The 21,706-nt window shown below is 49.6% G+C and overlaps 1 protein-coding gene and 1 pseudogene across 5 annotated transcripts in view; one reads left to right on the top strand and one right to left on the bottom strand.

Moving 5' to 3' along the window:
• VWCE (von Willebrand factor C and EGF domains) overlaps positions 1 to 14,962 on the top strand; it is a 32,880-nt gene extending 17,918 nt beyond the window's left edge. For 2 of the 5 annotated variants that reach the window (XM_036764904.1, XM_036764909.1), the window contains 13 exons: positions 328 to 797; positions 889 to 982; positions 2,490 to 2,572; positions 3,451 to 3,538; positions 4,091 to 4,176; positions 4,458 to 4,575; positions 6,107 to 6,192; positions 7,357 to 7,453; positions 9,887 to 9,969; positions 10,721 to 10,811; positions 11,617 to 11,699; positions 12,394 to 12,484; positions 13,284 to 14,443. In XM_036764904.1, coding sequence (XP_036620799.1) covers positions 328 to 797; positions 889 to 982; positions 2,490 to 2,572; positions 3,451 to 3,538; positions 4,091 to 4,176; positions 4,458 to 4,575; positions 6,107 to 6,192; positions 7,357 to 7,453; positions 9,887 to 9,969; positions 10,721 to 10,811; positions 11,617 to 11,699; positions 12,394 to 12,484; positions 13,284 to 13,915 — 2,102 coding nt within the window. In that variant the 3' untranslated portion in view covers positions 13,916 to 14,443. Of the gene's footprint in view, positions 1 to 327; positions 798 to 888; positions 983 to 2,489; positions 2,573 to 3,450; positions 3,539 to 4,090; positions 4,177 to 4,457; positions 4,576 to 6,106; positions 6,193 to 7,356; positions 7,454 to 9,886; positions 9,970 to 10,720; positions 10,812 to 11,616; positions 11,700 to 12,393; positions 12,485 to 13,283; positions 14,444 to 14,677 lie in introns of those variants that run through there. The other 3 variants (XM_036764907.1, XM_036764906.1, XM_036764905.1) reach the window with 3 other exon arrangements.
• A 2,416-nt stretch (positions 14,963 to 17,378) lies between these two features.
• The window catches only part of LOC118855199, a 53,744-nt pseudogene continuing 49,416 nt past the window's right edge, over positions 17,379 to 21,706 (bottom strand).

The following is a 21,706-nucleotide window of genomic DNA, read 5'->3' as shown; positions in this document are numbered from 1 at the left end:
AAGCCCTCTCCTGCGGCAGCGGGGTTAGCTTGGTTCCAGTAGGCTGATAAGGAATAGTTGGAGGAGACTAGAGAGAGGCCCAGAAAAACTTCCTCTCACTTGGAGCTCTCTCCCAGTGCGATGCGTGGCCTTGAGGGGCGGTGGGTCCCCCTCCCTGGAGGTCTAAGTACTAAGCAGGTTGGCCATGGGCTGGGTGTGGGTTAGATTAGAAGGCCGAAGGTGTCCTCCTGACTGAAATGCTGAGATTCTGTGAAGCAATCTCTGCGCTCCGGGAGCCTGATTCCTTCCACCTGCGGGGAGCTGATTCCCCGGTGCTCTCTTTTTCAGCATTTCCAAAGGCTGTGCTCGCCCCGTCAGGGATCCTCCAATCTCTCCAGCACCCCCCAAAGATGCTCCTACTCTTTCCAGAGTCCGGCCTGCCCGCCCTGCCTCCTGGCCACGGCCCTCCATCCCGAGCACCTGGCCCCCCACCAGTAATCAAAACGACTCCTCTCCTGATGCTGACCTCAGCACTGCCTCCCTCCTCCACCTCTGCTCGGTCCCTGACATCCTCAGCTCCAGTGGCCACCCCGTCTCCCGGTTCCTCCTCCCACGGGAGAATGGTGAAGCCGTCTACGCTGGCAGGTCTGCTGCCCCCTTCGCTCCTGCATGGAGAGGCAACGAGGACCCCTTCCCCTCCCAGGGGCCCCTCGACCTCTCGGCCTTCACTGGCGCCTTCCCCTTGCTGGCACCAAGGAACCATCCATGAGCATGGGAGCCGCTGGACCAAGCCTGGCTGCTCGCACTGTGGGTGCCAGGTGGGTGCAAGCAGCCAGGGCCCTGTCTCATTCAGCCCTGGTGCTTTTCTGTGCCAGTGGCTTGGGTGGTAACTGGTGTTTCCTGTTGTAGGATGGTAAGGTCACCTGTGAGAAAATGAGGTGTAAAGCCATCTGTTCTCACCCTCTGCCCTCCCAAGATGGTGGGTGCTGTCCTGATTGCTCAGGTGAGGACCGGCTCAAAGGGAGCTACCTTTGGTGGGGCCAAGCCTCCCCCGCCCCCCACGGCCTATCCTGCCTCCCTCTCAATAATGCTGGACGTGGAATCAGGAAACAGGACCTGGAGTTAAATCCCATCTCAGACTTGAATCACAAAGTCCCTTAACCTGCTTGAGCCTCAGTCCCTTCATCTTTGAAATGGCCACGATAATAGCCCCTTCCTCACCAGGCTGTCGGGAGGGTCAAGTGAGAAAACGCTTTGTAAATCTTAAGGCCTAGGTCAATGCCAGTTATTGTTAGTCACTTTTCCAGCTTCTGAGAGTCAGAGAATCATGGGACTTGAGCCTCTGGGACCACATAGGCTATCCTATCCAGCCCCTTACCCCCTTTGTATGGCAGAAGACCCAGGCAGAGAGAAGGTCAGAGAGCTAAGCAGCAGGGTGGAGGAGCAGATGGCAAATGGGACCTCTAGTCAGGAAGACCTCGGTTCACATCCAGCCTCAGACACTTCCTGGCTGTGTGGTCACTGACTCTTTTTTGGCCTGTTTCCTCATCTGTAAAACCAAGGCCTTGAAGGCCTGCACTAATGGCCTCCGGGGTCCCTCCTGCTTTAATCTCTGTCCCTGTGATTCAGGCCCAAATCCCCTGACTCCAAATTCCACACTCTTTCTTTCCATTGCATCCCACGGCCTCTCATTTGGCAAACCCAATGCATTCCCATAGGAATGGCAGGCATTATTCTGTCCACTTTACAGACGGGGAAGGTGAGGTTCTCAGAGGTGGTGAGTTCCCGAGATTTCCCAAGTCTTCTTGACTCTAAGGCCAGCTGTCTCTGTGCTGCAGCTGAGAGGGCTGAGCAGTGAGCTGAGGATATAGGGAGGAGGCGTGTGGGACACTGGGACAAGGAAGCTTGCCTTGGATTCGCCCCCAAGGAGAAAAGGGTGTGTGTGTGTGTGTGTGTGTGTGAGACATATGGGAGGGTGTATCTGTATGTGTGCATGCATGTGTATGTACGTGAGTGTGTGTGTGTGTATGATATGGGAAGGTGTGTGTGTGGGAGATATGGGAAGGTGTGCATGTGTGTACGCATGTGTGCATGCATGTATGTGTGTGTGTGCGTGTGCATGTGTTCGTGTGTGTCCTGAGGCCCAGGTGTGGCTTCCCCTGCCTCTGCCTCACTTGTGGTCCTCATTAGCCCAACATGGAAGTGCATCCCCTCTCCCCTGCCTCATGGAAGGAGGGTTGTGTGTAGACCACGCTCTGCAGCATGTGCAGGAGGTCCCTTCTGGTGCCAGCATGGCTAACCCTTGGGGGATGTGGCTTAATGAGTTCCACGTTGGTTGATAGATGATTCTTTCCAAGTTTTCTGAGCCTACTTTTTCTTCGATCCAAGTCACTGGAGGGGTCCCTTCTTCACTGGGCCATGAGGGTAGGAAAGCTTATCAGGGCCTTTCCCCTTTCCCCTTTTGGGGCGGACTAGCCCTGGCCGGCTCCATTTCCTCCTTGTCTCTCCAGGTTGTTTTTATGATGGTTTCTCCAGAGCTGAAGGGGATGTGTTCTCCCCTTCCAATGAGAACTGCACTGTCTGCGTCTGTCTCGTAAGTATGTCGCCTTCCCTATCCATCCCCCAAGGGCTGTTTCCTTAGCTCTCTGGGGAATCCTAGGAGGCCCAGAACATTAAAGGGGAAAGGGCATGAGCTGGCTCAGCACAGGGTGGGCTCTCCATCTTGCCACAGATGAGGCTCTGAGACTCCAGTATGGAAACATGCCAGGGTGGGGTTAGCCCCGCTGGGAGGAGGGCTCCTTCTCCAGGTCCTCTGAGGCAGGGATGCCCTCAGTGGGCAGAAAAGAGTTAACCAGCAAACACAATCCATCTGGTTAGGAAGGGAGGGGGAGAAGACTCCTGAGGAAACCTCCAGCCAATGAGGCTGATCTCTCTCCAGGCAAAATATTTGCCAATGTAATAAGGGAGTCAGCGTGTAAACACTGGGAGTATGGTGGACCTGTAACCCCAACTGGGCCTATGGGGAAGGTTTCCTGTTAAGTACGTCTGCTCACTTTCTGGCCCAGTTGGTGTGCAGAAGTGTATTGTCTCATGAGTCGGGGGCAGTTGGCACAATGAAATTCACTAATAAATGGATTTGGGGGGAAGCCAGTGGGCATGCCCGCCTGCATGCCTCTCAATATTCTGAAGATTCTAGTTGGTCAAGAGGCATTATACATGGGCAGGAGGCAGGATGTCATGGAGAGGAGAAAAAAGCAGGGGCTTGACCCAGGAAAATCCCTGGGTCTATTCCTCACTCAGCTCCCCCCACCACACATACCACACACCACACACACCACACACATACACACACACATACACACACACACACACCACACACACACACACACCACACACACCACACACACCACACACACACACACACACACACACACACACACACACACACACACCTCTTTCTGGCTCTCTCAGGCTGGGAACGTGTCGTGCATCGCTCCCGAGTGTCCTCCAGGTCCTTGCCTGACCCCTCCACAATCTGACTGCTGCCCCTGCATTCCAGGTAAGTTTCTTTGACTTACTGGTCTCTCTCTGCCTCCACCCAATCCTGGCCACAAATATTTTCCAATCTGAAGATGGGATTCTTGACATTGTAGACATTGGTGTGTATTTAAAGTGGAAAGGCCACTAGGCTAGGCCAGGAGGGAGCAGCACCCGGGCAGAGGGGGCTGTTCCCTCCCCCACTGATGGGCTTTCAAACCATTTTTTTTTAATTTGGCTTTCCTTTCCATGATGCGACAAGCAGCTGGTGTGACTTTAGCAGTTTGACAGGATACACTTGCCATTTGGGCAATGCCCTGATCTCATGAGGACTGGGCAGAGCTAACGCTCCATTGGACTCTGGGCAATTAGAGCGGCTGTGGCCTTGGACAAGTCACTTCCTCTGCTGAAAGGCCCCATTGTCTGGTGGAAGCCAGACTGACCTTGGAGTCAGAACCCATGGGCTCTAGCTGCTGGCTGGCAGCGGGCCCTTGCCCTCCCACAATGCCCCATCTTTTCCCCTTCCTGAGCTGCTGCTGCCATGCAGAGGACTCCATACATTTCTCCTTTGCAGTGAGATGCTATTTTCATGGCCGATTCTACCCAGAGGGGGCCGAGTTCAGTGGGGATGGGGACGAATGTACCAGCTGCGTCTGCCAGGTAGGGAGGTGGCTGGCCCTGCTCCCTAACAGCTCTCCTGGGGGAAGGTGGGTGACTAAAGCCGTGTAGGGGATGATGACAGCTCCATCCCTCCTCTCTCACTCTCCCCACAAACCCATGTCATTTGGTTGTTGGTGGCGGAGGTTTCCATCTGTGTGGTCAAGACAAAGGATGAGAAACAGAGAGTGAGGTTGATTTCAGAACCTGGCTCTCAGTCCCCACCCTTATAATAGCCTGCAGGAAGAACTGTGGAAGCTACCGTCTGTTGCTGTCTCTTACAGAACGGGGAAGTTCAGTGTTCCTTCACGCCTTGCCCAGAGCTGGACTGTCCAAGAGAGGAGTGGCAGTTGGGGCCGGGCCAGTGCTGCTTCACCTGCCGAGAGCCAACACCAGTGTCAGGTAAGGATGGCCCCGAGACCCTTCCTTCCTCTCCCCACTCCCCTGTGCCCTGGGCTGAATCTGAGAATCTCAAGGTTGGCAGGGACCTTAGAGGCCATTTGCATGAGAGCCCAGATGCAGACAGATCTGGACAGGCTAAAACACTGGCCCATATCTAACAAGATGAAATTCAACATGGATAAATGTAAAGTCCTGTAGCAGGGTCCGAACAGTCAATTTCACTCATATAAGATGGAGGAAGTGTGGCTAGATAGCGAGTCATCTGAAAAAGACTTGGGGTTTTCAGTGGCCTACAGACTTGAAGTCTTCAGGCAAAGATGAGATGGTCACTTGTAGAAGAGATGGTCTCTGAGGTCTCTTTCAACTCAGAGATTCTGTGATTCCAGGATTTAATTCAGTGCCCTGTCCTGACACATGGGTGATTGTTACAATAGCCTCATCTGGGCTCTGACCTTCAGGGATGGGGAACTCGCTTCCTCCATGGAAGGCCCATTCCATTTTTGGATAGCTCTTATGAACTAGCTGGCACAGTAGGATGGAGCACTGGCCCAGGAGTCAGGAAGACCTAAGTTCAAATCCAGCCTTAGGCACTTACTGGCTGTGTGACCCCCAAGTAATCTATGTTTGCCTCAGTTTCCTCATCTCTAAAATGTAGAAATAACACCTACCTGCTTGGGTTGTGGTGAGACCAGATGAGATTATCTAATCATAAAGTGCTTGGCACAGTGCTAAGCACTATGTAAATTACATTATTATTAATGATAAGGGAATATTTTCTTTATATTGACTTGAAACCTACCTCTGTGACTTCTCCCCATTGCTCTTAGGTTTACCCTGTGAGGCCAAGCAGACCAAATCTATTCCCTCTTCCACATAGGAATCCTTCAAATATAGGAGGATAGAGAATGTGTCCCCCTGAGGCTTTTCTTCTCCAGGTCAAATATACCCAGTTCCTTCTGCCATCATATGGTTTGGTCTTCAACTAAGATGAGATTGGATTAAGGAACTGGGAAAGTTTTACCTGCAGGAACAAAGACTTGGCGGTCATGATAGAGAGAGGAACATACCATCTTCAAGTATTTAAAGGTTCTTATGTGGAAAGGGGTCAGCTAGATGGCACAGTGGATAGATAGAGCGCTAGGCCTGGAGTCAGGAACACCTGAGTTCAAATCCATCCTCAGACACTTACTGGCTATGTGACCCTGGCCAAGTCACTTTGCCCTGTTTGGTTCAGTTTCCTCATTTGTAAAATGAGCTGGAAAAGGAAATGGCCAACCGCTCCAGTATCTTTGCCAAGAAAATCTCAAAGCGCGTCATGGAGAGTGAGACACGACTGAAATGACTGAACAACAAGGTTGGACTTGATGGTGTCTTCCTTCCAACTCCAAGCTTCCATGGGACACTTGCTAGCTCTGGTCATCTCCCAGTCCCGTTGGCACACCCATCCTCCTCCATGTGCATTTCTTCCCTCCCACTCTCCCCCATTCATTCTCTCACCCTCAGTGTCTTTTGCTTCTTTCCTTGTGGGCAGGCTGCTCTCTGGATGACAATGGAATTGAATTTCCCATTGGACAGATCTGGTCCCCTGGTGATCCCTGTGAGTTATGCATTTGCCAGGTGAATGACAACCTGTTCTACCTCACTCAGCTTTACCTGTTCTCCCCAGCTTGGTCCAGAGAGAGCAAGGCTCCTGCTCCCGCCTGTTACCTGGCCTTCTCCAGGGTCCTGCCCTTGTTACCGGCTTCAGGCTGCCATCCCATTAGCTCTTATATAGCTACCCAGTCACTCTGTGGTGCAATAGGGTAGGACCCTGGGCATTCTGTAAAATCAAATCTGAGGAAATGAAGGTTGGGCATCTATCCAAATACTTATGTTGGGAAAAAAAATCAACACGAGAGGCCATGTGGTGCAGTAGTAGAGAGTGGGCCTGGCCCTCAGGAGGACCTGGGTTCCAGTCCTGCCTTTGACACCTTCTGGCTTTATGACCCTGGGCAAGTGACTTGAGCTTCCTGAGTCCGTTTCGTCATCTGTAAAACGAAGGGGTTCAGGGGTGGGGAACCTGCGGCCTCGAGGCCCCATGTGGTTCTCTAAGTCCTCAAGTGTGGCCCTTTGAATCCAAACTTCACAGAACAAAAAGTTTGGATTCAGTCAAAGGGCCACACTTGAGGACCTAGAGGGACACATTGGGCCTCGAGGCCGCAGGTTCCTACCCCTGCCTCTGTGGTTCCTTTGAGCTGTGATCTCCTGAAAAGAGAGATACCAATCACTATGCATGCTTTCCAAGCCATTATTAGTGAGCTGAGTCCACAAACCTCAGTGCCAGTTTGCCCAAAGCATTGGTAAGCACTTTTAAGATCCTCTTCAGTGTTGGGTCACCGTCCTTTGGTAAAGCTTGCATTCCTGTTGAAACAATATATAAAAGAGGGGTTTTCTGTACTGTGTAAGGTTGGGGTGAATGGGTCCTCCAATGTTGGCGATGAATCAGGCTGACCTCAGCTTCTGGTTCAGTTTGGGAACAATCTGCCTTCTGAGAGGGATTTGGGGATTCTGCTTTGTTATGGGGCAGAGTTTTGATCTCCTTCTCTTGTATGGCTGGGCCAGCTTTGATCAGTGATCTCTGGCTCTCTCTTTTGTTTGGAATCCAAGCTGCCTCCTTCTGGAGCAGTGCTAGCCCCACTGGCAGGCGGCTTTCCTCTTTCTGAATGGGTGGAGTGGTGAGAAAGCCAGTCCTGGCTCCAGGCACCACCTCAGGGGTTTCTGTCAAGTGCCTCCTTCTTTCAGGCAGATGGTTCTGTAAGCTGTGAGAGGACAGACTGCGTGGAGACCTGTCCACATCCTATTCGGATCCCAGGGCAGTGCTGCCCTGACTGTTCAGCAGGTAAGGGAGAAGGGATGTCCTCTGCTTCCCGAATCTGCTCTAGAACACAACTCATCCTAATTGCATAGGGTCAGGAGGGGAGACCTAAGGTCATGGAGTCAGGAGTATGATGGAGCCGGGAGGGACACTGAAGGACATCCATCCAGGCAGCCAGCCAATAAACATTTATTAAGCGCCTATTGGGTACCGGGCACTGTGTCCTGGATATAGAGCTGGAGGCCATCGAGTCCCCACTTTACAGGTGAAGAAACTGAAGCCCCAGGGAGTGAAGTGACTTGCCTAAGGTCATACAATCAGGTAGCAGGACTTGGATTCAGATCTTCCGTGTCCAAATTCAGTAGTTATACAAGGACACTATGCTGCCATCTCAGCTCTACCATTGGCTGGTACACAGTGTCAAGGGAACTAGGGAAAGACTCCCAGAGTCTTGGATGGTCCCACTGTACAGGACATAGGACGAGAAGGACATAGACAAGAATTTCATAGTATGGGCTGCTATCTGTGTCAGTGGAGAGAGTGCCCACTTCGTGGAGGTGATCATGGGAGTCAGCGTTTCTCTCTAAGGCTACCTTCCATCCAATCTGCATTGTATCTTGGTTGTATGCTAGTTATTTCTGTTTTGTCTCCTGAATGTAAGCTCTCTGAGGGCTGGGATATTTTTGGCCTTTCTTTGTATCCCTAGCCCTTGTCTCAGTGTAGGCACTTAATGAATGCTTTTGGGTTGATTACAGATCCATCAAAATAGCTTATCAAAGACCGGAGTTTTAAAGCAAGTCTGGGCAATCCCCCCCCCCCCGCCCCATTTCCTCATCTGTAAAATGAGGGGTTTGACCTAAGTGATCACCAAGGTCCCATCCAGCCGCCATGTTACATGATACTAGTGTTCCATTCAATCCAACCTGTAATTATTGAGTGCCTGGATTGGTGTGTAACAACAGCGTGGCTTGCTGCTACTGTGGCTGTGTGAGGCCAACGACACCAGCACACAGAAGAGCTGCCAGAACAGATTCTTTGATCTGCTTTTCTAAGGAAAGCAACCTTAAGGGTTAATAATCTTACTTTAACTAAGCATACATATATCATTCACTTAGTTCAGGGGGAAAAGCCAGCACCTTGGACTTCAGAGCAAATACAAACAGAAATTATAAACAGAGACAATATAAACAGAGCAAATAACACAATTCAACAGATAGGCTTTGTCTGATCAAGACATCACATACATAGTTACCAAAAAGAGAAGCACCAACATCTGGGTTTTCAAGCCGGGGTGGAGGGGGCCTCTTAACAATGGCTATCCAGAGTCTCATCTAGTCAAATCATACTCAAATCACAGGACAGTAAGTGAGAGCCCCAAACAAAACACTAACCTCTGAGTTTATATACACTTCTTAGGGCCCGAAGGCTCCATACCTAATCAGCAAAAGGGTGTGAGCCTGGGGCTTAGCACCTAGCAAAACTTAATCAAAGGCATTTGATTACTTTAGCATTCTAAAAGAGAAAACAGTAAAAAAAAAAAGTCCCACCTTAATTACCAATCCGTGGTGTTCCTCAACTTGGAATTTAGATAGCACCTTGAGATGGATGCAGTGGCCTCCTGAGCGCATAACCAGGTTGGGGAATTAGAACTTGCACATAGTTAGTGAGCCATGTGAAAAGACCAGTTAAGTAACATCCAGCTGCAAAATGTACAATGCAGATAATAAGATGAGGGAGTGATTAGGAGTGGGAGAGTGTCTCTGGGGCTGGAGCTCTCAAGGAAAGCTACATAGAAGAGCCTTTAAAGACCCACTGATGGGCATTAGGGAGAGAGAAGAGTGGGGGCTAGGTGGGGAGGGGGAAGACGGTGGTCAGAGTTCCATGATGTCACACCCTGTGAATAGCCCTGCCACCTCCACAGTGGATCTTGAACTGGGGGTATCCACTCAAGGGAAAGAAGAGGATTATTCCACTGGGCTCTGGATTCTACCCCTAGAACTCCTAGCTTTCTTCAGAGTGCTACTTCCTACAGGAAGCCTTTCCTGATTCTGCCTGCCCCATCCCCCAAGTAATTATATTCTCCCTCTGGAACTTCCTATGTATTGCTTTGGAAATACTTTGTATCTAGTTGTGTCCTGTCATTTTCCTCCAGTAGAATGGAAACTTCTGGTGGCCAGGGGGGTGTTTCATTTGTGTCTTTCTGTCTCCAGTGTCAAGCCCATGGAAGGCAATTGACAATATTTGTGAAATTGAACTGAGGTTAATTGACTTGACAAACCAAGTGGAAGAAAAAAAACCAAGACCCAGAATGGAATCCAACCTTAACAAGGAAATGGATTTGGAGAGGCAAGCTAGATGGACATCATCATGTGGGGCCCAGATCTGTAAGGACACACTCCTGGGAGCGTCACAGAAGGTCCCTTTGATTCTGCCTTTTTGTCTCCCTTCCCCCCACAGGTTGTACCTACACAGGAAGAATATTCTATAACAACGAGACCTTCCCTTCTGTGCTGGATCCTTGTCTGAGCTGCATCTGTCTGGTATGACGGATGGTGGGGATGGGATGGGGGGAGGTTGCGGCCACATCTCCATTTTTAGACCCTCAGCTGTAGGATAATGCCGATGGGCTAATATTAGTGCTGACCCCAGCAGATGTATGCTGGCAATCCGCAGGAAATGGCTCCGGACCTGCCTTTAATTCATGGTCCAAGTCAGCTCTGTCTAGACCTCTACGGACACCCGCAGGCTCCAGCTACTCCCTGCCTCCCCTCCTTTGTAAAAGGGCAAAGGGTCAGATTTCCCCTCAGGGCCACCTCCCACAATATATGACCACCTTCTGGAATAGCTTTAGCAGGCAACTGGCCTCTTGAACTCAGACTCCAAGGCCTCGCAGAGCTCCTGAGGCTGTCCAACAGTTGTCCGACTCCCTCTTACAGAGAGTGAGGCCCTGTATTTGTGGGTGTGGCATATAACCTTCCTTGGAGGGGTTTCATACTTCCCCCTCCTCATCTCCACCTCCCACCCCACTTCTCATGGCCTATGTCTCTTAGCAGAATGGGAGCTCCATTTCTCTGTGATCATAGCCTGCCCAGGCTGTTCCAATAGCACCAAGGCTTTGGGTTCAAATCCCGGTTCTCCTTTATTCCCTGGGTCATCTGGGGCGTTTACTCTTGGTCTCAGCTTCTCGGGCTGTAAAACGGGTGGAGAGAAGGGTTCTATTAAACTCCATGATCCCCAGGGATCTCCCTACAACCTCCCTAGAAAGCCCTGGTGTGTTTCTGTGTCCTGTAGCTGGGTTCCGTGGCCTGTTCTCCCATGGACTGCCTCATTTCCTGTACCTACCCCTTCCACCCCGAGGGAGAATGCTGCCCTGTCTGCCACGGTGAGTGAGCAGCCCCACCAGGCGCCTCTGTGCTCCTTCATTCACTCATTCATTCATTCTCAGCATTCACTTATCAGACATCATGTGCCAGGTAGGGTGTGAGGTACTGAGACGAAAAGGAAATCAGTCCTGCCCTCAGGGAGCTTACCTTCTATTGGGAGAAATAGCACATACACATGAGGTAAACGTGTAACTCTCTGTGTGTGTGTGTGTGTGTATAATAAGTTGTTGTTCAGTCGTATCTGACTCTTCATGACCCCACGGACCCTATTGTTCATGGGATTTTCTTGGCAAGGATACTAGAGCGGTTTGCCATTTCCTTCTCCAGTGGATTAAGGCAAATAGAAGTTAAGCGACTTGCGCAGGGTCACACAGCTAATAAATGTCTGAGGTCTCATCTGAATTCAGGTCTTCCTGACACCTAGGCTGACAATCTATCATGTCTTTGGGTCTCTTAAAATATATACAAACTGAAGACAGTTATTTTGGGGGGTACTAGAAATTGGGGGGACAATATCAAGGAAGGCTTCTTCTAGGAAGGAGCATTTGAGATGAGCTTTGGAGAAAGTTTGATATTCTAAGAGGCAGAGGTAAGGAGGAGTTTAGACATTTTAGATATGGGCACAGCCTAGGCAAAGGCCTAGAGGTGGGAGGTGATCAGAATGTAGAATGCACAAGCAGGAATGATGTATGAGATGCTGGAAAGGCAGGCTGGAGCCGAATGGTGATGGGATTGGAATGCTCTGGGGCTCTGGGCTGAGCACCAGCTGCTCATATGGGTCCTGTTTCTTTTTTCTTTCTGCAGACTGTAACTATGAGGGAAGGAAGGTGGGCAATGGGCAGGTGTTCTTGCTGGAGAATGAGCCCTGTACTCGCTGTGTCTGCCAGGTGAATGGGGAGAGGACCCACCAGAGACATTCCTAGCCTGTCCTTCCTTCCTTAGACCTTTTTATGTCTCTCTACCCACCCCCCCAAAGCTATTGACTCCCACCCTTCTCATCCCTTTCTTTTGGGAACCCAGAATGACAGGAAATGATTAATTTGAAATGGATCGTAGATTTCAGAGCCAGAAGGGACCTTAGAGGTCATCTAGACCAACTGCCTTACTTTACAGATGGGGAAACTGAGGCCTGAAGAGAGGAGGCAGCTTGCCCCAAGGTCATGAGATAGTTTTTGGTGGTTCAGTGGGTTGAGCACTGGTTTTGGAATAAGGAAGACCTGAGTTCCAATGCTGCCTCCTACCTTTAAAAGCAGTGTGGGCAAGTCATTTCCCACCTTAAGTCTCAGTATCCCCATCTGTAAAATGGGAGGGGTCTGAGGTCCTTTCCAGCTCTAAATCTGTGATACTTTGATGCATGATTTGATCCCAGGTCCTCTGACTTGAGAGCCAATTCGCTTTGCATCGGACTACCCTTTCTCGCTCCTGTTCTCTGCTAGCTGTCCTCTCCTGGGCAGGGGCTGGAGTGGTTCTGTTTATCTTGCTTTAAGTGGGAATATTTTGATCTGGAGGCCTGAGGGCAGAGGTTCTGAAGGGCATTCCTCTGCGCAGGACAGCTCACTGGTTTTTTTCCTGCTCACACAGTTTGGAGAGGTGAGCTGTGAGAAGGTCACCTGCCAGCCAGCCTGTGCTGACCCTGGTCCAGCTTCAGGGGACTGCTGTGCCTCCTGCCAAGGTGAGACCCTCCCCCTGGGCCTCCTTCCTCATGTCATCTGCCTTTTCTTAGAGTCAAAGACTGTCACAGCAGGCAGGGACCCCAGAGGCCATTAAGGCTAGCCCCCATCCCCATTTTACAGATGTGGAAACTGAGGCGCAAGGTGGGGAAGTGACTTAGGATGATAAGATCAAAGGCCTAGAGCTGGCAGGGACCCCAGAGGCCATCGAGTCTAACCCCCTACCCCCATTTTAGAGATGAAGAAATTGAGGCCCAGAGAGGGGAAGAGACTTGTCCAAGGTCATGCCAGGTAGAGCTGAGATTCAAAGTGAGGTCCTTTTGACTCCAAAGCCAACTCTTTCATGTTTAGTCAGGCAACAGCAGTCAACAAGGATTTATTCTGACTTACTGTGTGCTAGACCCTGTGCAATGTGCCGAGGATCCACAGAAAGGCAAGGAAAAATTATACTAACATTCGTTGCTGCTTTAAGGTTTTATAGATATTATTTCTCTCTATCCTCACAATAAGCCTGGGAGGTGGGTGCCTATTTTTATGCTTATTTTTACAAATAAGGAAACTGAGGCTGACAGAGGTTGGGTGATTTGCCAGTGGTCAAATGGCTATTAAGAGTCAGAGGCAGGATTAGAACTTGTTGACTCCAGGTGCTGCACCAGCTGCCTCAGAACATGAGCCCTGCTCCCAGGGAGTAGACATGGTCAGGTTGAAGCCCATTCAAATAGCAGGAGGTACTCAAGGCTTGGCGGTGGGGTGGTATTTGCACTGACTGTTTCCCTCTCCCACCTGCTCCAAAACCGTCAGGGGTCTTGCTTCCTGTGGAAGGGACACCTGGGCTCTCTCCACCTAAAGCCGCCCGGAGCCCTGGAGAAGCTGCTGTGACCCTGCAAAACTGCAGCATCTGCCCTGGAGCCCCCCAGGCTGAGGCAAGGAGTAAAAAACCTCAGTACCTCCAGGTTCTGTTGAGAAAGAACATGTCTGCTGTGGAGACTTTGCCCAAGGAGCCCCTGGGGCCAGAGCCCTCTCACCTGCCTCAGCAACGGCCAAGGGCTTTTCTGGGTTCTTGTTCCTCACCAGGGGCCTTGTGCCCTGATCACTTTATACCGGGAGCCTCTCATCTACCTCTTGCCTCCCCAGAGGTTCCTCCTCCTCTTCCTGCCAAGTCATCGACTCCCCTCCCACCATCTAGGGTTCCGGGAACCCTCCATGCCCATTCAGGATCTGAGGGGCTTTCGCCAGCCATCATCAAAGTGACAAGATCTTCTGGGCCTGTTGAGACCAAGCAGGACCCTTCAGAGTCCCCCACAGTCAGTTCAATGCTTCCTGGATCCTCTCCCAACATTGCTAGACTCTCTTCCTCCTCTACAGTTTCTCCCAGCTCTTCTTGGCAGAAGCCTACAGAGAATCCCTCCCATGAAGGAGAGCAGAGTGTATAATGAGGTCTTGTTTGGATAACTGTGCCAGGAAGGTCATGGTGGGGAATGGGGTGGAGGAGAGAGAAAGAGAGAGAGAGAGAGAGAGAGAGAGATTGATGGATGGATGGATTGATTGATTCCTGGTCCAGGGAGCACTTGGGATCACTTTTTGAGATATTCCTGGTGAAAGGGATGGGGAAAGGCTTACCTCCCATTGGACTTCCACCTGATCCCAATAGTACCAAGCCCATTCTCAACAGGAATGGAAAATTGGATGAATCCCAGATTCTGCCTTTCCCCCAGAGAACACAGAGCCCAGACAGATAGTGGAAGGAAGCAGACCGTGGCCTTCCCCATCTTGTCAGGTTATCTTCCCAGCCTCCTCTTTGATTTCCTGGGGAAGGTCAGGAATTGGGGAAGAGTTGGAGAATGTGTTGGAGCTGGACCAGGTATGGATCAGCTTCAAAGACTTCCCTGTGGTTGTGTAACACCCGGAGCCTCATTCTCAGCCTGAGGTTTTCCAATTAAAGGTTTTCTCGGTTACCCCAAGCTTGCCGTACTCATTCCCGCCCCTCTCTCTTTCTCATCCCACTCCCCACCAATAATTGGAGCTGAGAATAGTCAGAGACCACGGAGGGTGTAGATGGGAATCAATAGCTACATTCCAAGGCATGGGAATAAAGATAGAATCTTTGGTTTGCTTGGCTTAAGGTACTCCCCGACAAAGAAAGTCCCTCTGCCGATGCAGGTTGGCACCTTTTCTTCAATTTCTATCCTGAACAGAATTGTGTAGAGCATTGAGAAGTTCAGAAAATTGTCCAGGATCTCACTGTTCTAGAAGAAGAAAAGTCCCATCTTCACCTCTGCCCTCCAGTCTGGGAAAAAGCCTTAATCTGAGGGGAACCCCCCAGCCCAGCAGCCAAACCTTGTGCACTGTGACATGTGGAGCATGGGGAAATCACTTCCATTCCTCACAGAGGACCAGAAGATACTTGAGAGAGTGCTTCATTCCTTGCCTTTGTATTCCTGGGGCCTAGCAAGAATGCCTGGCATACAGTAGGTGCTTAATAAACGGTTGTGGATTGATTGGTTACCGTGTCTTGAATAGGAGTTGGATTCAGTTCAATCCAATCTAACAAGCATTAAGCACCTACTCTGTGCCAGCCACCAAGCTACAAAGACCAAAGTGAAATGGGTCTTGCCCTCAACAGGTTTACATTCTATAGAAGGTAAACTGTACACGTATAAATACAATGAGACTGCAAAGTAATTGGGTGGGTGGAGGAGGCACCAAGCACTGGAAGGCTCAGCGAAGGTCCCAAGCTGAGTTTTGAAGGAACAAGGGATTCCAAGAGATGGAAGAGAGTGTCCAACCCTGGAGGACAAGGAGTGTGTGAGGACCCAGAAAACAGGAAGGCCCTAGAGAGACCTGCCTTTCAGTGGGTGGATCGATCCATTTTAGGAGATTCATTTTAAGGGATGAGATGTGAACCTTTGGAAGGGGTGGCTTATGAGGGATAACAGGGTCTGGCTTTTAGCCAAGGACCTGAAACATTTTTACCCCCAAAGCTTTGAAGTGTCCTTACAAGTCTGGGAACAAACCCTTCTATGCTTGACTCTTCCTGCCACCTCCACCCACAACGTGATGGTGAACCCAGCTCTTCCTTCTAAGCAGCTAAAGCTGACTTCGGGCATGTTCTGGTATCCCCGATGGGGACAAAGAGCCCAGATCTTTGCCCTGACAAGCCCTTATTTTGGCTTTTGGTAGTTGGGACCAGGGACCCTCTTGCCTAGGCTTGACAAGAATTTAGATGAGAAAAGCACGTCAGTAGAGGGGCTAATGTCTGTCCTGCTCAGACCTCATCTGAAATGTGGGTTTTGCCCCAGTTAGGGAAGGATGGTGATGAGCCAGAGAGTCTTGAGAAGGGCAAGGAGGCTGGGGAGAGCTCTGAGCCCGTGTCATAAGACTTGGTTACCAGAGATGGGGATGCGTACATCAAAGAAGAGCGGACTAATTTCAGTCAAGGATCTGATGTACTGTCACAGGGAAGGGGAGGTGGGCTCGTGCTGCCCGGCTCCAGAGGGTGAGGGGGTGTTTCAAGGAGACAAAAGTGGACTAGATGTAAGGAAGAACCAATCGTTGTTGAGTCATTTTTGGGTTGTGTCCAACTCTCCATGACCCCATTTGGGGTTTTCTTGGCAGAGATACTGGAGAGGTTTGTCATTTCCTCCTCCGGTTAATTTTCCAGATGAGGAAACTAAGGCAAACAGGGAGAGGTGACTTGCCCAGGGTCACACAGCTAGTAAGTATCTGAGACTGGATTTGAATTTAGGAAGATGAGTCTCCCTGACTCCACACCTGGCGCTCTGTGCACTGTGGCTCCACCTAGGTGTCCTAATCATACCAGTCAGAGCTGTGCAAAAGCCTTAAGGGCTGCCTTAGCAGAGTGTGGGATTCCCCTTACTAGAGGCTCTCAGACGGAGCCTGAATACTCACCCAATAGGACAAAGAAGATGCTTGGTTTGTTTTTTTTCTGAGTTAAACTAGGTGCTCTGAGATTCCTGACACTAGAGGAATTTTCCAGATGCACTTAGCCAACTGTTGTTAATATTTATACAGCACTTTAAGGCTTGCAAAGTGCCTTTCATCTCCTCTCTCATTTGATCCTCCCAACAATGCCGTGAGGTAGGTGCTATATTTATGCCCACTTTACAGATGAGAAAGGTAAAGTAACTTGCTTCACACACAGCTGCCATGTATCTGAAGCAGGATTTGAATTCCGGTCTTCCTGACTCCAATCCCAGTGCTACATTTACTGTGCCACATTGTTCCATTTGGCTATGAAACATTTTGGAGTGAGACATGTATCAACAAGCTGTGAATGCTGCTCTAGGGAAGATGGGAAGATGGAATGCTCCTGGGATAATGAAAGGCTAGCGACATATTAGAGCAAAATAGAGGCAATTAAGCCCATTCTCATATTCCCTATATCAGTGGAATCACAAGATGCATTACCAGATTTTCATAGTAGATTATACAGGTGGGAAAGGGGTAATAGAATCATTGAACTTGGAAGGTCAGAGGCCATCTAGATAGACAACTTTCCCATTGTCTATAGAGGGAAAGACTGATGCCCAAAGAGATCAAGTGACTCGGCCAAGGTCATGCAGATAGTAAGAGGTAGCAGAACCGGGCTGCAGACCTTGTTCCTCTTGACTCCAAATCCAGGATCCTCTCCACTTCACCACCTTAGCCCTTGTCTCCTAGTTCCCATGCCCTTAGTGTTTTAACCCAATAATGTGGTATAGAAGTAGGGATGAAAGAGAAGCAAGTCTACGGGCTAGTTTTCTCTTTGTTTTATTAACATTCAGGGCTCTACGTCCAACCCACCATCCCAGGGGAGGAGCATTTGAGAGAACCATAGAGACTGGGAACTCGAAGGGGACTGGGCAAGTCACCCCAAAGCCCTGAGGGCACCAGCTCTCATCTGGTCAAGGTTGCCAGGCCAACCTGGTTGTTTCCTCTGTCGAAGATGGTACAGTACTGGCTCGTAAAGATGTCCCCAAGGATCCACAGGTCTGAGTTCATTGTTGAGAAGCCACTGGTGCAGCCTTCATTGCTCTGGGGAAGGAGGCACAAGAGGGAATGCTTGGGCTGTAGCTGGGATGCATGGTGGGAGGTGAATCCCTCTTCGCACTGCTAGATCTCAACACAAGGCTGCTCAATGGCTCTTGGCCTCAGAGACATATATATATAAGGATAAGAATCCCTTCCACCGCATATATATATATATATATATATATATATATATATATATATATATATATATATATGATTTGGAATGGGAAGCAATCTTTGAGGCCATTGAATCCAACCCTGTTATTTTACAAATGAAGAAAGTGGGCCCCAGAGAAGGTAAAAGACTCGTCCAGGTCACACAGCTAGTAAATTTCCAAGGCAGAATTTGAACCTAGGTTTTTCTGCTACGTTAGTCCATGCTACTTCTTGAAGCTTATGTTCTACTTGGGGAGGGAGACAAAATGTACAAAGGCAAGTAAATGCAAAGTTGTTCTGGGGATGAAACAGGAAGGACACATAATAATATTGGAGGTTCCAGGGTCGATTTGCCTTTGGCTTCCTTACCTGCCTGATGTAGCCATTAGCAGGCACAGGGTTCTCTACACCATTGATATTAAGCATGATTAGGGGCAGGCTACTGATGGAAGAACAGCTGACTCCCATCTGGTATGAGAAGGAGACCAAGGGAGACATGGGAGGACTGGATACGTTTCACTTTCCTGCTAAAGGTCAGTCTGGAATGATACCATCACTCTTTTATCTCTATTGGTGCTCTGGCTGGCTCCTATGGCAGACTGGATGCTGGTGATTCCATCAGCAGGGCCAACTACCAGGGGCTTGGCAGCCCCCATTGCAAGTGATGACATTTCCATTCATGCTGATGCTGGGAGAGAGAGAGAGAGACAGACAGACACAGATTGAGACAGAGAGTGAGAGAAGGGAAGAGAGAGAGAGAGAGAGAGAGAGAGAGAGAGAGAGAGAGACAGAGAGAGAGAGAGAGAGACAAAGAGGGAAGGGGAAAGAGAGGTGAGGGGAGGGTCAGGATGGCTAAAAAAGCTTCAGAAAGTTACTCATCATTCCTAGACTGGGCTGGCCTTAAGCATAGGATTGGAAATTACCTGTTGTGATTTCAAGACCACAAGAACAGTCCCTTAGTAATCCTCCCTCTCACAATATTGACTGATGCTTGAGATGGCACAGAAACATAGAACTTCAAAGCAGCCACCTTGCCCCTAGTACCTGGATAAGAATCCCTTCCACCGCATACCTCACCAGTGGTTAGCCAACCTTTCCTTCAAGACCTCTCCTGAGGAAGAACTCAGTCCCCTCTGAGGCATCCCCTTCCACTGCTGGACAGCTCCAATGGTTAGCTCCAGTTTTCCTTACCTCCACTCTAAATCTTTCCCTTTGCAAGCTCTATCCATTGCTCCTAGTTCTTACCACTGCAACCAAGAAGGACGTGAAAGCCCTTCAGATACTCAAATGCAGCTACCACATCCTCTTGAGATGCCTCCAAGTCAAAGCCTCCATTGCTGGTTCTTATGGGGCATCAAGTCACGGCCTTTCAGCTACCTCCAGTGACTTCCTTGAGACATTCCAGCTCTTCAATGTCCTTCCTAAAATGGGACTCCCAGAACTAGCGTTTGTTCTGTTTCTAGTTTCCGACATTGATCCCAAAGTATAGTTTGGTCCTTCTTACTGCTTTTAGGGCAGAGTGAAGGAAGGCTCTGAGGGGGGAGCATTGGGAGGTGGGGGAAGTGACAGGATCATAGGATCCTACATCTAAGACCCCAGAGGCCATCTGGACCAACCCCTTCATTTTATAGAGGAGGAAACTGAGGAAAGAAAGTTTCTAAGGCTTTCATGCCAAGGAGAGGAGCCTGTTCTTGGTTGCTGCAGTAGGAACTAGGAACGATGGATAGAAAGAAACCTGTGAGAGAAAATGATTTGCTCAAAATCATACATAGGATCCTAGAGCTGGACCTGAAATGGACTTCAGAGGCCACAGAGCAGTCACTAATCATCAGTCTGAGGCCAGGGAAGTAAAGTAACCATAGTGTAGGACCATACAACTGTGTGCCAGAGGCGGGAATTAGAACCCACATCCATATCATGTAATTTCTCATAACTGTCCAAGAGAGCAGAAGCAAATTCTGCACATTGCCCAGCCCCTAGCACAATGCTCTGCACACAGCATAGGACCAGAGCTCCAGAATGGGAGGGGATTTAGGCCATTTAATCCAACCATCATTTTGCAGAGAAGGAAACTGAGGCCCAAGGAGGCTAAATGACTTGCCTGAAATCACAGGGCTTTGAAGTATAAGGAGTCTGGATCCAAACCCAGGTCCTCTGACTTTAGAGACTGTGCTCTGGTCACTGTACCATGCACTACCACCAGCAAGGGGATAGGAGATGGGGCAACACAAGGAAGGGCCTAGAGACATTCCCCAAATGACCAGCAGAAGGAAATGAACAACACTGCCCTGATCTTCTATAGACTCCAAACATCCTCATGAAATGGCTCTCTGATTTTGGAGATGCTGAGCTCTCCAATCTCCAGCGCTCCCCAGAGCTCCTGGGCCATGGAACACCCTGGGGCTTGCAATTCACATACTAGTGGAATCCACAAAAAAAAGCAGTGAGCTCCACCTAGGGAGAAACTTAGGGAGGAAGGGGAGCTAGGGACATTTGGGGACAAAAAAAGACAATTCAGCCTGGGACCAAAGATGTGGAGCTAGGCTGGACTTCAGAGGGCAGTTAGTTCAACCCCCCTCACTTTTTTTTTTTTTAACAAATTAGGAAACAGGTCCAGAGAGGTTTAGGTGCCCACTACAATTTGTAAGTGGTAGGAGTCAGCATTTGAACTCAGGTTCTCTGACTCCAAATCTTGTGCCCCTCACTCTTCTTCACGCTGCTTCTCAAACCTATTATTATACAGGAAAATTGCCTCACAATATATACTAGTGACATTGTGTATTTAATGTTTTGGAGGGAAAAAAAATCACCAATACTGACTTTCTCCACCCCCCCCCCCCCCAAGTAGAATGTATGCACCTTGAGGACAGGGACTTAAAGTTTCTTTTTTTTTTGTCTTTGTCTTTCCAGTGCACGTGTGTGTTGGCATGTGTTGGTGTGTGTGTGCATGGAGTGGAGTCAGGAAACCCTGGGTTCAAGACCTACCTCTGACACAGTCTGGCTGTGTGACCTTGGGGAAGTCACTTAACATTCTCAGAGTTCCAAGCAGCTGTTTAAGGCTATAAGTTGCAGGGCAGGTGCTGATGTGCCTTAGTGGATCTCATTTTCTCACTAGGAGTTCTTTATCCCAATGAAATCACAGGTCGTGACCTCATCCTCCCACCTCCCCAATCCCCAGGGCCTCACATAGAGCAGGCTGGTGAATGAAGGAGGGAATGATGAGTCCATTCTGCTTGACTCGGGCTGATATCCTCCCACAAATCTGCCAGGCTTGAAAAATCCTTTGCTCTTAACTCTGGCAAGAGAACTCACCCCAGAGTCCGAGGATCTGGGTTCCAGTATGATCCTTGCTATTTCCTGTGTGACCTTGGCAAGTCAGTGTACTTCTCTGAGCCTGAGTCTTCCCTCATTGGGAACGTTGGCCTAGATGACTTCTGAGGTCCTTTCCAGCTCCAGATCCACGACCTATGACCTGATAAGCCACCATCTGGGGCATGTGCTTCTGCAGCTGGACGGGACTTTGTGGTTTAGTTGTTTTCAGTTGTGTCTGACTCTTCATGACCCCATTTGGGGTTTTCTGGGCAAATACGCTGGAGTAGTTTGCCATTTCCATTTCCAACTCATTTTACAGCTGAGAAAACTGAGGCAAACAAGGTTAGAGGACTTGCCCAGGGTCACACAGTTAGTATGTGTCTGAAGCTCAGACTGCAGGTCCTGCCCTCTACCCATTGCACCACTTAACTACCCTTCTCTGACTTAATACCAATGTATTCCAATTCGGCCTTCTGGTCAACCCACCTCTCCAGAGCATCTCTATATTTCTCCCTTCCCTGCACTGAATCTCTTCATTTCCTTGGGTGGATGGTAGGCTAGGTAGACAACACCATCTCCTCTTCTACTCCCAAAGCTCTCATACTCCTCTAGGGAACTGGCTTCCTAAGTTGAAGTCGCTGATCTGGCTTTCCCTCTGGGGAAGCTGGTCCCTTCAGCTGGTTCTAAGAACAGCTGAGCATGCAGAATGAAGCCAGGGGTTACCT

Source organism: Trichosurus vulpecula, chromosome 6, assembly GCF_011100635.1.
Source record: "Trichosurus vulpecula isolate mTriVul1 chromosome 6, mTriVul1.pri, whole genome shotgun sequence".
Classification (NCBI taxonomy): domain Eukaryota; kingdom Metazoa; phylum Chordata; class Mammalia; order Diprotodontia; family Phalangeridae; genus Trichosurus; species Trichosurus vulpecula.
Note: the sequence above shows the minus strand (reverse complement) of the source record. Positions and strands in the feature narration are given on the sequence as shown.